At 36.8% G+C, this 15,689-nt stretch overlaps 1 protein-coding gene across 1 annotated transcript in view; it reads right to left on the bottom strand.

The window, feature by feature from the left end:
* LOC135074559 (probable G-protein coupled receptor CG31760) overlaps positions 1-15,689 on the bottom strand; it is a 77,275-nt gene that overhangs the window by 13,917 nt on the left and 47,669 nt on the right. The window contains exon 7 of the mRNA XM_063968890.1: positions 4,731-4,869. Within this exon, the coding sequence (XP_063824960.1) occupies positions 4,731-4,869 (139 nt within the window). The remainder of the gene's footprint in view (positions 1-4,730; positions 4,870-15,689) is intronic.

Consider the following 15,689-nt stretch of genomic DNA (forward strand, 5'->3'; position numbering starts at 1 on the left):
TTTCTTAAAGAAAAGAACCTAACCTAACCTAACCTAATGTAGATACAGTACCTACGTTTCTATAAAACAGAGTATGAGTATAAGAATATTAGAATAAACAATAGATATACATAATATCATGGGTTTAGAAACCTCATTCTGCCCGGTCGACAAAGGTAAATCACTTTGGTAAGTCAAAGTCTAGGATCTTTACCGACTCTTCGGGAGCAGGCAGAATAACTACTGACCCCATGGTGTCGCTATACTACCCACAGCTTGCTATAAAACTAACCTATTACTACATATATGTTTCAAATCACACGATGAAAGCAGACTGGCCTGGCTGTTCCCTGCAAGCCTGTGGCTGCATGTAGAACCATTGTTTCGCGGCTGGCGTACTAAATCACAAACTTGGGGAAGTTTAGTGGCCTGCAAGATTTATGGCCGCCACCAGATATGGTACAATTGAAATATTTCACTATAGAAGTGTGGACGAGTGGATTCGATGATTTATACCGAACGGAGTAAATAAGTTATTGTTTCGGTGCTCCTGATATATTTTCACTTGTTCGGAAACACATTTTGTATTGTTTTACTGCAGAACTGTTGATTATGTTTTGAAATAGTGTGTTTGAAAACATGTTTGGTACAGTTGAAAAATATCTAAAATCTTATTTCAATTTATTTGTATTAGATAGAGACGAACTATTACCATAAACGCGATGACTTTCATTGATGATGATGTTGACTTTAATTATGAGTATAATCATCAAAATATTTGAGTTCCTAATAACTTTGTAACCTTTATTGGATATTTCCCAAAATATACATGGTAAGTTAATTTTGAACAAATTTAAAACAATTAGGACACTAACCTAATTGTTTTGACTGCAAATCAAACCTAAGATCTCAACATTCGGCCTACGCAGAATAGTTGCGTTCAATAATTCTAACCAGAATAGAATTTCGGACCTTTCGGACGAACTAATCAAACTTTTAACACCGCCCTCATAAGGCTTGACGTTCTGGGGACGTGATGCTCGTAAATAATTTACGTTAAATCAATGAATAATAAATGAACGAAAGAGGCAGACACTAAATAAATAAACAACTACCTTTTCCTGCGACTTAGACTTACCCTGTACTTTTCGGGAACACATTTCCGGGTATACACCTTGACAATACGAGTAATTAAACATTGTTAAAATGAAATATTATTAAACGAGTACCTAATTAAAGTTATTTCACATGTCTTATATCATGTGGATTGCTATTATTAACTCCACAATCGGGAATTTGACACCACTAACCGATAATTTCAAAACATAAACTATTTAACAGCACTTCAATCTAGCTCTAAATATAGAGTTGGTTTTCAATTACCTATCTAATTTCATAATGCTGTATTACATAATATATTGTGAGCCTAGATAATAATATACTTCAGAGCCTTTCAAGCATCAATCTTCTCATATTCAACTTTAAATTACGAATAAACTTCATCATGACCCGACACCTGTATTATGATCAAACAAACCGACGCTGTCAAATGAAAGCAATTTCGGCCTTATCACTGGGTGGTTTCGTAAATTTCGTTTATCGCTCGCATTTCAATGGTTTCATAATACCAGCCGGTCGGGCCCTCTTCATTTTGTTTGTAACGTCAAAACAAAGTCCGGGCATAATTATATCAATCTCCAGGCAATCTCTAATCCGGGTTATCCTATTAGGCAAATTGAAATTGGGCCCGCGGTTTGTAGCATTTTCGAATTTTCTGGAACCTCAAGGTTTTTACAAACTTTGATGGAGAGATAGTTCGGTTGTAAATGAAGAGGGTCGTGTATTTTTAAGGGCTCAGAATTAGGGATGTTTTGATGGGTATATGATACGTTTGGGCCAAGAGATAGTAGATTTAAATGCTGGGTGGGAACGACCGACTGACCGTAAAATTTAATTCCCCAAAAATGGTCTCGTGGAACATTTTAAAGTGAAACGCAATAATGAACGATAGTGAATCGTGTCAAGTTCTATTTTACATTTCTGTTAATTAATAAAATTGTTCTTTGAGCGGGACTTGTCACTCCGTAAGCGTCTTTTGAAGATCAATAGAAGGCAGTAAAATGTGTATTTTTACAATGAAAACTAGAAGAATCGAGTATTTGAATTTCCCTGTATGAGTAGACGACTTCTTGAAAAAAGCTCCAGTGATGGTGTGTAGGTGGCAAAAGGAGGTTTTCCTTTTGCCCATATCTTATTTAAAATCAAAATGACACTGGTCACACTGATATTCTTGGCGTCACTACGTCTTAATTACCCATTTTAAAGCACTTATTGGATCCAATTTGGCTCCATTTCTCTAGTTTGTAGACGACAATATTTTCTTTTACACCTTGAATAAGATGTTAGGCTACTTTTGAAAAACGTGAAATCTTTACTTAGAGTGAGAGCGGAAAATATTAAAAGGGATATATTTGCTTAGCAGCCTAACGATCTAATATTATAAATTGTTTATTTCTGTTTTTCTGAGAATCGTTTTCAGGAAATAATAATTTATTATTATTTTTTAGAAATACAGTACTACTACGCTTTTTTATCCTGTCAATTAAGAATAGGGTTAGGTAGTCTGATTATGCGAGATATGTTTAGTTCAATTTCAGCTAACTATGACCAACTTGTATGAGTATAGATTCAAGGCACCACTTTAGGCGCTACGTTAACTATTTATGTTTCAAACCAATCTATTAACACTAGAAGTGCCGAAGATTACGACCCCCCTAAAAGCGCCGCTGGGTCAATTTTGTCCCAGCATGTATTTTGTAACATTTTTTAAGTTTCAGGCATGAATATTATGGTTAAAACTATTTGTAGTATCCTTAAAAAAAGGTTTATCTATGTGGTTAAAACAATATGTACTTATTTCTTTAAAAATATAAATGTATCCAATTTTAATTTGGAATTATTAAAATTTAGATAATTTTGGTTTCATTTAAAAATAGTCACATATTACGTGGTTGTATACTGTATTAAAATCATGAAATTACTACTTTAACTAGTCATTATTATTTTTAAAGAAAAAATAAATATCTTAAAAATAATAGTGCACATTTTGCACAAAGTTTTTTTGTATGGTTTTTTGTCTATCTGGTGTACTATGTGTTTAGGAATTTCTATAGGTATGGTTATTTTTCTGTTATCTGTACACAAACAATGAAGTTTTTGACCAATTACAATGAAAATTATGTACGTTTAATCTTCAAAATTTTATAAGTCACACATTTTAAAAATGTATCAAATCATACAATGTATGAACTGGCTTATGTCTAGAGGCCATCTTCCTACTAATATTATAAATGTAAAAGTTAATAAATATTGATGAATTGAAGGATGGATGGACTGATGAATGGATAAGATGGATGAATAGGTGGATATATGCCTGGAACTTGAACTAAGTGAGTATGGATTCATGGTTAGATCGATGGATGTTTTTTCACTCTTTTACGCATAAAATACTAAGCCGATCTTAATAAAACTTTGCAATTTTATTGTTAATACTTCAGAATAACATAATATAGGCCATAATTTAGAGTAATGTTCAGTTATTTGGTCAAAAAGCAACGATAAGTGTCAAGAAATTAGGTCTTTCTATGATAAACTTAATTTCTCACGGGTGAAGTCACAGGCAAAAACTAGTACAATATATTTACATTTCTGCATTGTCACGAGTCACCTAAACTCTCCTCACCTCTCCACTTTCGTATCTCCTCGAAAAAAGGACTCTTCATCGAATTATTGTGGCAAATACCAGGGTGGGACAAAATTGACCCAGTGGCGCTTCTAGGTAAAACCGATTTTAAATTTTTTTCTATTAATGTTATATTATCAAAAACATTAAAAAATGATAAAATTCAATAAATCAGAAAAAGTCAAAAAGTTTCATGGACTTTCGTTGAAAAATAAAAAAGTTAGAGCTGATCAAACTCGCGAGTGGGACAAAAATGGGACGGCGGCCTTTCTAGTGTTAACTTAACTCTTAGATAGTAATAGTTAACATCAGGTTCAGTAAATAAGAAAATACAAACCGGTCGAGTTAAGCGCACACCTAGCAGCCGTGACGTCACATCGACGCTTTGGTACGGACGCACGGGGCGAACGCGAGGAGGTGTGCAAGTGGGAGGGAGAGTCGCATTCCAGCGAGGTGCTCAGTTGGCTCGATCGGGTTGTCATATTATACCTACTTGTCGGCCATTTGGTGTAGTGGTTCGAAACGGACTACTATGCCGAGAGGTCCCGAGTTCGATTCAGGGCAGAAATCGAAATGATGAATTTTAATTTGTGTGACGGGTCTGTGTGGCACTATGTATAATATGTGTGTATTTAAAAACAAGTATATAAGCAGTATATCCGTTAAGCTAGCACCCATAACACAAGCATATTAGTTACCTACTTTGGGGCTAGCTGGCGCTGTGTGAAATTGTCAAGGATATTTATTATTATTATTACTACCCGTTCGCGCTAAGTTTGCCGATCCGTGGAATGCGCGTCCCTCCCCCAACCGCGATTAAACGCAATTAATTAGTGATTAAACGCAATTAAGTGTCTTATTTTACGCAAATAGAAAATTTTTATCAATATTAATAAATAAAAAATATTTTTAATATAGTTTGATATAGTTGTAGACGCATTCCTTCGAGTGACGTCATATCGCCAGCGGCGAACTTATCGCGAACGGATAGTAGGTATTATGTACTTACATAGATATATTGAGGAAGACAGAGAGGAGGAACTCGTTGTAAATGGCCATGGAGATGAACCGGCTCTCGTTGAACTCGGAGGGCGCTTTCCTCACCATGATGCAGAGACGGATCCCCCACATAAGGAATATCACCTCCACTGTTAAAAGAAAGATTATACGTGAATGTATTGCATAATTAAAACCAAATTTTAGTCTCGCGTCAACGTTTTCTACGTGTCCTTACTTATATTATGTCCAAAAATGTAAGTCATGTAGGGGAGCGAGGGGCTTGTTGTAACAGGGGTAAGTAGTAACAGGTTCTTTTCACTAGGATCTTAAACGCAATTGACGTATGTTTTTGACTCGATTTAACCTATAAACCGCGCCGTATCATGTTGCCATAGCTAGTGTCCCGCCAGCCGGCGCATTGTGCACGTGCTTCATTTTTGCCAGGTAATATAAAATTGTACTGTCGTAAAATTTCGGTTTGAATTACTGACTAAATTCAAATGTTCTATATCTTATTTCCATTCTTTATCTATCTCTGATAATGTGTAACAGTTTTTATAATTGCTAAATTGTTTAAATAGTTATCTTGATAAATGTTAAAAATCATACCATGGGGTTAGTTGTAACAAAATGCGGGGGCTTGTTGTAACATGTTACAAGTAGTGTTTAACTAAATAAGACTGCTTAATTACTAAATTTTTAGGTGTTGCTTACTAAAAAGTGTATCTTCATTTTAGTTATTTTAATTTTCATACAAATCGGATTTTATAAAATTTATTTTGTATGAAAATTAAAAAAATTAAAATGATGATATCAATATTCTGACTTCACCATACCATTTATATGCCCCTGTTAACTTGGGCTAGTGTCGGCTCATAAACCCATTTACCTAACACCCTGTATAATACTTACTTTTAAAAGATGTGAATTTTATTAAAAAACAAGCAAAGAATAAATGATTAAAGGTATTATTGTCGTTTTTTTTGGCGTTACTACTTGCCCCGGTAGATGTTACAACTTGCCCCAAGCACGAGGTAAGTTGTAACACCGCACTTCTTCTAGAAAATAATTGATTGTAAAATAATTACCAATATTTATGGTATTATTTTTAATTGATTTGGTACAGGAAGAGTTACAGCATCCATCCATCTTTATTTAGTAGACATTTAATCAATAGATCTCAAGATATATTAGTTTTAATGAAAACTGTTACAACAAGCCCCTCGCTCCCCTATTAATGTCATACACATTATTTGTCAATATTACGGTCTATGTAGGTATGGGTGTAGTAGGTGAATGGTGATCAACTTCAGAAATCATAATCACTTCTGTAGCTGGACAAAAAATATTTAGCCTAGGCGCAGACCATCGATTTTTCGTCGGCCGATAGTTTAGTCGGGCAGTTGATCAGTATGGGCATGTATGGAAGTGCGCACATTACACCGATTTGATTTGGCCGATTCTTCATACAATTTAAAATCGGGCACAACTATCATCCAACTAAAAATCGGTGGTCTGCGCCTAGTCTTACGCGAGCTTTGAAAGCTCAAAATAAGCACAGCTATTATTAATATTTATGTGGAGAGTGAGACCTATTCTATAGGTATTCCAAAATGACTCCATTTTTAGATTATAATGAAAGAAATACCTGTTTAATTATCTACATTAGTTTTGATAGAATGTACTTCAGACAGTCTTATGATGGCCGCCTCTAAGTCAAACGACTGGAACCAGTTCAGAACTCTCTAAAGAGTTTATTAGAATAAATTAATTTGATAAGCAATTTTGTTCCACTTGTTCCGTCATTACGACAGAAGTTCCAAATAAACTTGCCTTGATTTTCAAGATCGTCAATCATCAAGATAAATACTTTTGACAATTAAATTTATTTGGCAAAAATCCCGTTTTTGGCGAATTTCTTAATTCCAAATCGTTCTTTGATTCATCATTAATTGTTACTGCGAGACTGTCTTTGTAATTTGTGGAATTTGACTTACGTTCCCCTAATTACTTCGTTTTCGGATTTGCTTGGCCGACATAAAGGTTACCTGCCGCTAGGGTTGCCAGGTCCAAAAACACAAAAGCCGGACTGTGTGCTTCATTTGGCCGGACATTTAACCCTAAAAGCCGGACATGCGACGGGGGGGAGGGGGGCAATTAGTGAGCTCACGAGTGAGTACTATCATCATCGGTTGCCTAACGTCCTGATGCGTGCGTGCCTTATTCTGTGGCTCGACTTCTTTTGCCTGGCGCGGAAAGCCTAACAAAAGCCGGACAGGCCGGACATCGGTTATTTTGGCCGGACACGCAATCAAAAAGCCTAACATGTCCGGCTTTGGACGCCTGGCAACCCTACCTACCGCAGATTACCGAGTTAATATTTGAATTGTAAAAGATTTCAGATTTTATAAATACTCTGCCGTGATTCGTTCGAACTTAAGGTCATAGCGGACTTATGAACTCGGAAAGGGATCAACACCGTCAACAAGGAGGCGAGGCGTTTACTTTACGGTGCGGATAAGTGTGCGTTGCAGTATAGAGTTTCATACAAATAATGCTGACCGCGTCGAGTTGATACGGTTACGATCCCTCTCTGGGTTGATAATTATTGTGCTACATCCTTAAAATGCCATCTGCGGTTCTAGGATTGAATCCTGAAAGGACAAAATTAAGTAAGTGTCATGCACTAAACACTCGTGCGATTATTATTATTATTGGTTTTTGGGCCTTCATTTGCGCCAGCTCGACCAGGGGGGGGGACTCGGCCACGGACCCGTTTGATCTATTGTGGCAGCCCTTGTGTTTAAAGTTCACTGCTTAGTTCCGTTGAGTCTATAAATTTCCAGATTCTTTGGAGCGTGATATCTGCTATCTCTTCCGGGTGCATGATGTGTCTCCCGAGATGGATACTTCTTTTGCTCATAAGCGGGCCGCATGACCAGACAACATGCATGGCCGTTTCTTCTTCTGTATGGCAGAATCTGCACAGAGATTCATCGGTCATGTTTCACAAGTGCGATGGTGGATATAGTAAATTTACGTTTAGCTGTGTTTATTACGTAAAATGTGTTTCTATTTATCTATTCTACATTAGCTAGTTGCCTTAGTCTATGCCTGGTACCTAAATATCAGCTGTATTGTTTAATTAAATAGTTACACGTATAAAAAGTCTCACATTTACCAAGAAGTAGACTCCTGTAAATATTCCCCGAAGCATGTAAGCTGATAAACGGGGATAAACAAAAGTTTTATTGAACTGTGGCTAGAACATAAGCACACCAAACACTAAGCACTGCCGCACACTAGTTGGTGCTAAAAGTTGTTGGTGCTAAAAGTTGAGGATGCTTAGTATTTTTTGTTTGTGAACGGAATCAAAAAGATAGAGATGCAGCCTACAAGTCGTCGCTTGCCTCTCTAACTGACGTAACTGACATTTAGCAAAATTTTCAGGCAATTAAACAGATCGATTTGTCTTGCGAAATTGGTTAAGATGGTGTAGATAATTCAGTTTCGAAAAAAAATTCAGATACGTCAGTTAGAGAGGCAAGCGACGAAGTATGAGACGAAATTATTCGCCATTATTATCTTATTTAGAGTAGGCGCACACCGTTGATTTTTCGTCAGCCGATAGTTTAGTCGGGCAGTTGATCAGTATGGGCATGTATGGGAGTGCGCACACTACGCCGATTCGATTGGGCCGATTTTTCATACAATTTAAAATCGGGCACAACTATCGTCCAACTAAAAATCAACAATGTGCGCCTACTCTTATACTGATTTTAGAGAACAAATCGACAAAATGGTGCGACAAAAGCTTATCGCGGCACGCATCCTAGGCAAGGTCAAAAGCGCAAAGATATGAAAAGTCACAATAGCAAATCGTCCAATCGTGATAATATTAAGAATAAAAAAATGTTTCTTTTTAAGTATGACCACAGAATAATAATAAGTACTACGTACAGAAGTTTTTCTTCGCGAAGGTATTCAAAAAAATGTATGCTCAATGTCATCAACAATATGGTGTAATTTAGCTTGTCTTAAGAGTCGAGCACCGTTTTGTTGACATACGTCAGTGATCGGTACTGTCTTGATGCCATAGGGCTGACTGCTACAAGAAGCTACTGCGTCGCCATCTAGCGCACCACACTTGCATTCACTGCTCTTCGCGGCAACGCGCAGCTACATGCGGCCGCCAGTTATATAGTGTAAGAGCTAGCACCTAAATATTTTATAACACACATAACTGTGACAATTTATTTCACGTGGGCGAAGCCAAAAAGCTAGTAAGAAATAAAAATTCAATTCAGTAGGTATTTCAAACCAAATTTTATTACATAAACAAACATTATACTAATTTCATTATGGGCCCTTAGTATGTGAAAACTGCAATTGACGATATTTCGCACTGTTTTCAATATTATGTATTACAGAACGTATGTGTGATGGGATGATATTTTCGAAAACACGATTAGAAAAAATTTTTCTCGAAAAAAAAACATTTACCTCTGGATTTTTTTATAAAAGTTTAATATGACCGTGTTTTACAATAAAATTCCTATAAAATCACAAAGGTATCATGTTTGCCTCTTTGATTTCCTGGCTGTTTTAGATTTCAAAAACCTAAATATATTAATTTATTAACTTTCTGATAAAAATGTGAATGGCTCTTACGATGTCCCCCCCCTTAAATCAAAATGTCTTTATTTGGTCTATATGCCCATCATCACTACGTAATAATTATAAAAAAAGTCGCTTTCCTGTCTGTCTGTCCCTATGTATGCTTAGATCTTTAAAACTATGCAACAGATTTTGATACGGTATTTAGGGTTCCGTAGCCAAATGGCAAAAACGGAACCCTTATAGATTCGTCATAATATGACGGCTGGCTGTTTCATACGGACGGACAGACAGACTATATTATAGTCTGTCTGTCCGTCCGTATGAAACAGCCATTTTTTTCCGAAACTATAAGAAAAATACTGATGAAACTTGGTATGTAGATGTATTCTGTGAACAGCATTAAGATTTTCACACAAATTAATATAGAAAAAAGCAATACATTTTGGTTTTCATTAAACCCATACGTGTGGGGTATCTATGGATACATTTCCGGCGCCTGAAATAAACGGGTATTTCAAATAAACTCGACCTTGAAATCATATTCCATTACATTTAAGCATTCTAAGTTACTCTAGGTTTGAATTTTTATTTTTGAAAATATATTATCAAGGTTCACTTTTAAAGCAACATAGCTCATTCGACAGATTTAAAAATGTGTACATTGACCGAGAACCCTTCCACATTCATTATTAAAAAAAATACGCTGAAAAGCTTTCAAACATAAAATTAAAAAATCTACTATACCTAAGTAGCATCGCATACGAAATGAAAACATAGAACGTTTTTGTGCACTTTTTAAAATGAGTTAACCAAGTATATGGCTATTAGACTTGCACACGTCCGTCCGTTTTTTGTAGGATTAATATAATTAAGTAACATTTATTTTTTGCATTCGGCTCTTGGTCTAACCCAAACGAAACACGAACAACTAATAAACTAACAATGAACAAAGTTGATAAATTAGTAATATGTAAATAATGAATTTGTTTTACGAGCTGTCCCGGCGTACTTCGTACCGCAAATTAATATAAAGTTGTTTAAGTGATTTATAAAATCGCAATATTAATTTTTGAAAGTAGGGTCATTGTGCTGGTTTTCTATCTAACTTCGGTTTTCGTCCATTTCACTGAGCTGCCATAAACACATGCGTAAAATTTGAATACAAAGTATTGTATTCACAGAAGGCAGTAGCCATCCCGCGCTAGTTTTGTTGCAATCTATAATGCCTAAGCAACAGTTCTACCTAAATGAAAATGTAATTTAAAAAGTAGTGAGTTCCAAAAAATTACGTAAATGCGCGGCCATACACCGGTCACCGGTACATTGCAGAAATCATCGCGCTAGAAAAAAAAACGTGCTGACAGGAAAAGTTTTTGGCACGTATGTCTAATTGATAGCATTATAAACACAATTTTAAGTGTTTATTAAACTTCTTCATACAAAATTAAATCTTAGATGACTAAGGGTCATTTTTTTAAAGCATAGCTCAGGTCATATTATAGCAGGCAAATCAACTCGGAAAGGGATCAACAACGTATCGCCTTTTGTGGCATGGAGGTAATAGTGGAGAGGAAATATAGATCTATACAAAAATTCGACAAATTAATGACAAACAGCTGTTTATCTCTTTCTAACTTACCCCTGGTGATGTATAAAAAAAAGAAATAGATAATGTTTGGTCAGTACTCATTCTGGCAACATTTTCATGTGACGTCACTAACTACCTGACTTGTGCCGAGTAGGTACCTACATACAAGATTTAAGAAAACAACATATTTATAGGCAATCAGCTGACAACTACACGCACACACACACATACAAATACCTGTCAGCTGATTGCCTATATTGCGGCCATGTTGTTTTCTTAAATCGTGTATGTATTTAAAATGCGTGTAAGTGTGCGTAATGTACCGAGTACGTTTATTTTAAAGTTACGCCAAGTCCATGAGACATTGATATACGTCAGTGTTTTGCGAGCTGTCATTGCCCTTCGCGCGCTGTCATCGGCGAGGCAAGGCGTTTACGTTACGGTGCGGATTGTGTGTGCGTTGCAGTATGGACTTTAGTTGACTGCCTTTATGAGCACTCGAACGACATAAAATAATATGATACATTTATGTAAGGGTATTTTAAGATCACAAAGTTGGCAACTCCGATAGTTGGACGAAAACCAGCGCAAAGACCCTATCCTGTTTGACACCTATAATAATTGACAATAGCTGGCTCGGCGAACTTCGGCAAACTAATGTGTGACGTGAAGTGCCAAATCGCGGAAAATGTCGGAAGAAATACATGAATTTGCATGAATTATCATGAATAATAATAACCACTTATTTACCTCTCAGTGTCTTCAGGCAACAAAAGTACATTGTGTGTTTTTATTATTATTTAGGCAGTTAAATACTGCACAGTATTTTTTTATTTTTTTCCGTAATACAAGAGTACCTACGCGTGCGTGTGTCAATGCTCGCTCGTATCTCGTATGTGACGCCTTGTCGAATCGCCTCCTGTAGGTGGGCTATCGTGCGTGTTTTGTTTTCGATGTGAACTCGCGGAGATGAACAGGCCTGGTATGACGTTTAAATAATTTAATAAATTTTTATAATCTAGTTACCAGTTTCAATCGCCGTTTAGGAACAAGTTCTACGAATTATACTTAATATTAATTTCAAGACCAAGACCTAAATTATTGCAATACGTGGAATCCCAGGAACTTTGAACACGAGTATGATAAGTTAAAACATGTTCTCAGGCAAAATAAAACAGACTTTACATTTTAAAACGATGAAAGTTTCTGTTAATTTAATATCTAATTAACTCACCACTATCACTCAAACACAATCCAAAGTGATTGATCGACAAACAATTCGGATCATCATATCTGGCCTGCCTCCCAAACTCGTCTGGCCACGGTGGAAAGTATAGGCAAAGTTTCACATTTTCCACTCCATATAAAAACACTGGTTATGATTATAGTTACGGTTAAAGTAAGGTGATGCAAGTCAGCCTTAAGGCTTGGTATTTCTGCTAAAGTAGGTATTTCGCGCTGTCAAAATCTGCGCGCGCAATACTTCGCCGAAGACAGCGCGCCAAAGAGCTCTCGCGGCTACACAGTATAGAAATACGCAGTTTAGAAATACGCAGTTGGTTAGGTTAGGTTGACTTCCTTCCGTTCAAGCGTCACACTCACAGCACTTTCTAATACAAATCATATCCAAGTGATACAAATTAAAACAACTTTCAAAATTTTTGGGAATATATTTTGGAATCGAATAAATATAGAATATAACTGCCAAAGTAAACACGGTTCAAAGAGGCGTGGCGTCACCCGACCTTCCGGAAGTTCCGCGCCGGCTAGAAGAATTTCAAGATTACGTCACCCGACCTATCGGTAGATCCTCGGGAGCTTGAGCGATTGGAAAAACATTTTATGATCAGTTACTCGTAGTAGCGATTATTTAGAGCTTGGATAATAAATTATAGTTGTTGCAATTCACAAAGCTTTACATGTGGTTAATTACATTAATCAGTACACGCATCAATTTTGTTCAGTCTTTTTGTTTATTAATAAATAAAAATATCATACTAAAATTGCATACATATTTGTTTGTATTGGTCTGGGTGTTTTCTTTCCATAATTTATGTATAACGTATGTACGGGGCTCTGTATCGAAAATCTAATAAAAATATGAGGAATAAGCATCACACACGGTTACCTGGAGTGCATTACCGCAGCAAAAAGCTTGCCATCTTAAATGAACGGTATAATATCGAGGTTTCGTCAGTATAGTTGCGAACAAAGGTGTTTGTGTAGTGTAGTTGAGTTGAGAGGTGAGAGACATTTTAATAATAATTTACATTACAGATAACAATGAGAGGATGACATTGCAAGGTGGTGCCAGTCTTAAATTCGTTGATATATGCTGCATCTGCCATGTTTTTGGCTATAAGATTCCTCTATCTTACGGCTTAGACCTTTAGCTACAGACCTTAGACAGTATTTTTGTGAAAATTCTTACGCATGGTGGAGGAAGGGACGCTCTAGACACTCAAGTCTACAAGGAGTCACATGAACTCCAGTTTTAAATCCGTTGACATCTGCTGCATCTGCCATCTTTTTGGTTAGAAGATTCTTCCATCTTGCAGCGTAGACCTTTAGCTACAGACCTTAGACAGTATTTTTGTGAAAATTCTTACGCATGGTGGAGGAAGGGACGCTCTAGACACTCAAGTCTACAAGGAGTCACATGAACTCCAGTTTTAAATCCGTTGACATCTGCTGCATCTGCCATCTTTTTGGTTAGAAGATTCTTCCATCTTGCAGCGTAGACCTTTAGCTACAGACCTTAGACAGTATTTTTGTGAAAATTCTTACGCATGGTGGAGGAAGAAACGCTCTAGACACTCAAGTCTACAAGGAGTCACATGAACTCCAGTTTTAAATCCGTTGACATCTGCTGCATCTGCCATCTTTTTGGTTAGAAGATTCTTCCATCTTGCAGCGTAGACCTTTAGCTACAGACCTTAGACAGTATTTTTGTGAAAATTCTTACGCATGGTGGAGGAAGGGACGCTCTAGACACTCAAGTCTACAAGGAGTCACATGAACTCCAGTTTTAAATCCGTTGACATCTGCTGCATCTGCCATCTTTTTGGTTAGAAGATTCTTCCATCTTGCAGCGTAGACCTTTAGCTACAGACCTTAGACAGTATTTTTGTGAAAATTCTTACGCATGGTGGAGGAAGAAACGCTCTAGACACTCAAGTCTACAAGGAGTCACATGAACTCCAGTTTTAAATCCGTTGACATCTGCTGCATCTGCCATCTTTTTGGTTAGAAGATTCTTCCATCTTGCAGCGTAGACCTTTAGCTACAGACCTTAGACAGTATTTTTGTGAAAATTCTTACGCATGGTGGAGGAAGGGACGCTCTAGACACTCAAGTCTACAAGGAGTCACATGAACTCCAGTTTTAAATCCGTTGACATCTGCTGCATCTGCCATCTTTTTGGTTAGAAGATTCTTCCATCTTGCAGCGTAGACCTTTAGCTACAGACCTTAGACAGTATTTTTGTGAAAATTCTTACGCATGGTGGAGGAAGGGACGCTCTAGAGACTCAAGTCTACAAGGAGTCATATGAACTCCAGTTTTTAATCCGTTGACATCTGCTGCATCTGCCATCTTTTTGGCTAGAAGATTCTTCTATCTTACAGCTTAGACCTTTAGCTCTGTAGCTAATAAAATAATAAAAAATACTGTCTAAGGTCTGTACCTTAGACAGTATTTTTTATTATTTATTTGTGTCAGTGTGCTCTTCTAAAGAGTGTAAGACGATTGTATGTAGGTACTATTAAAATGTAATTTTAACTCATTGGTTTTGTCTCATATTTGAGGAATGTACTATGTATTATGAGTAGAGTCTTCGTTTAAAAGGATGCGAACGATTTAAATTTCAATAGGTAGACAAAATTGATAATTTTTAATTATCAAAAATTTAAGCTTTCTCCAGTAACACTGATATTATTATACTGTGACTCATCAAAGTCATCATTGTCAAAAATATTGACAAATCGCGAACTGTCACGGCCAAAAAACTGACACGCGTCCGTCCTCCGTAAGCGCCACCGCGCGACTGATTGAGATTGTCCAAGCCGTCATGGACGATTTTTTCCACATTTTTTAACATAGTAACTAAATAAGACGCAATATAAAAATTTCATCCGTTAAAAGCCCTCAAGTTATTTCTGAACTTTAGTTTAGTAAAAGATTTAGAATCTCAAATCGCTTATTTTAAAAATAAAACCATAAATAGAAAACGAATAGAGGTAACTTTGGGAATTTATTCTATCGAGTCAACTTCATCAAATCGTGTTTCCATCCGTTAATAGCCCTCGAAAATATCCTCAACTATGCCCAATAAAAATCTTAACCTTTAATTTTACTGTTTAGTACCTCAAAAATGAAAAATGAAAACCTCATTTTCGCCATTTTCTCTGCTACCCGGCCTTAAGGCTTAAAGACGTAGCACATTTACCAACCCGGAAAGGGATCGTCCATACTGCATCGCACACTTATCCGCACAGTAACGTAAAACCAGAGAATTCGGCGCAACACCCCGCTAATCCACCCTAAATTTTGTCAGTGTGTGCGTGCGCGCCGCATACGTATTGGCGCGCTCACATACAAACCGCGCTCGGTGCGTTTCTATGAAGATGACCTACTCATTTGTATTTACTCTGGTAAACCGCCTCGCCTCGCGATTGACAGCGCCCGAAAGGCGATGACATCTCGCGAAAGGCGATACGGTGTTGACAATAAGCTTTAATGACGTCGTGATGATGTTGTGAT

Source organism: Ostrinia nubilalis, chromosome 1 (assembly GCF_963855985.1).
Source record: "Ostrinia nubilalis chromosome 1, ilOstNubi1.1, whole genome shotgun sequence".
Classification (NCBI taxonomy): Eukaryota; Metazoa; Arthropoda; class Insecta; order Lepidoptera; family Crambidae; genus Ostrinia; species Ostrinia nubilalis.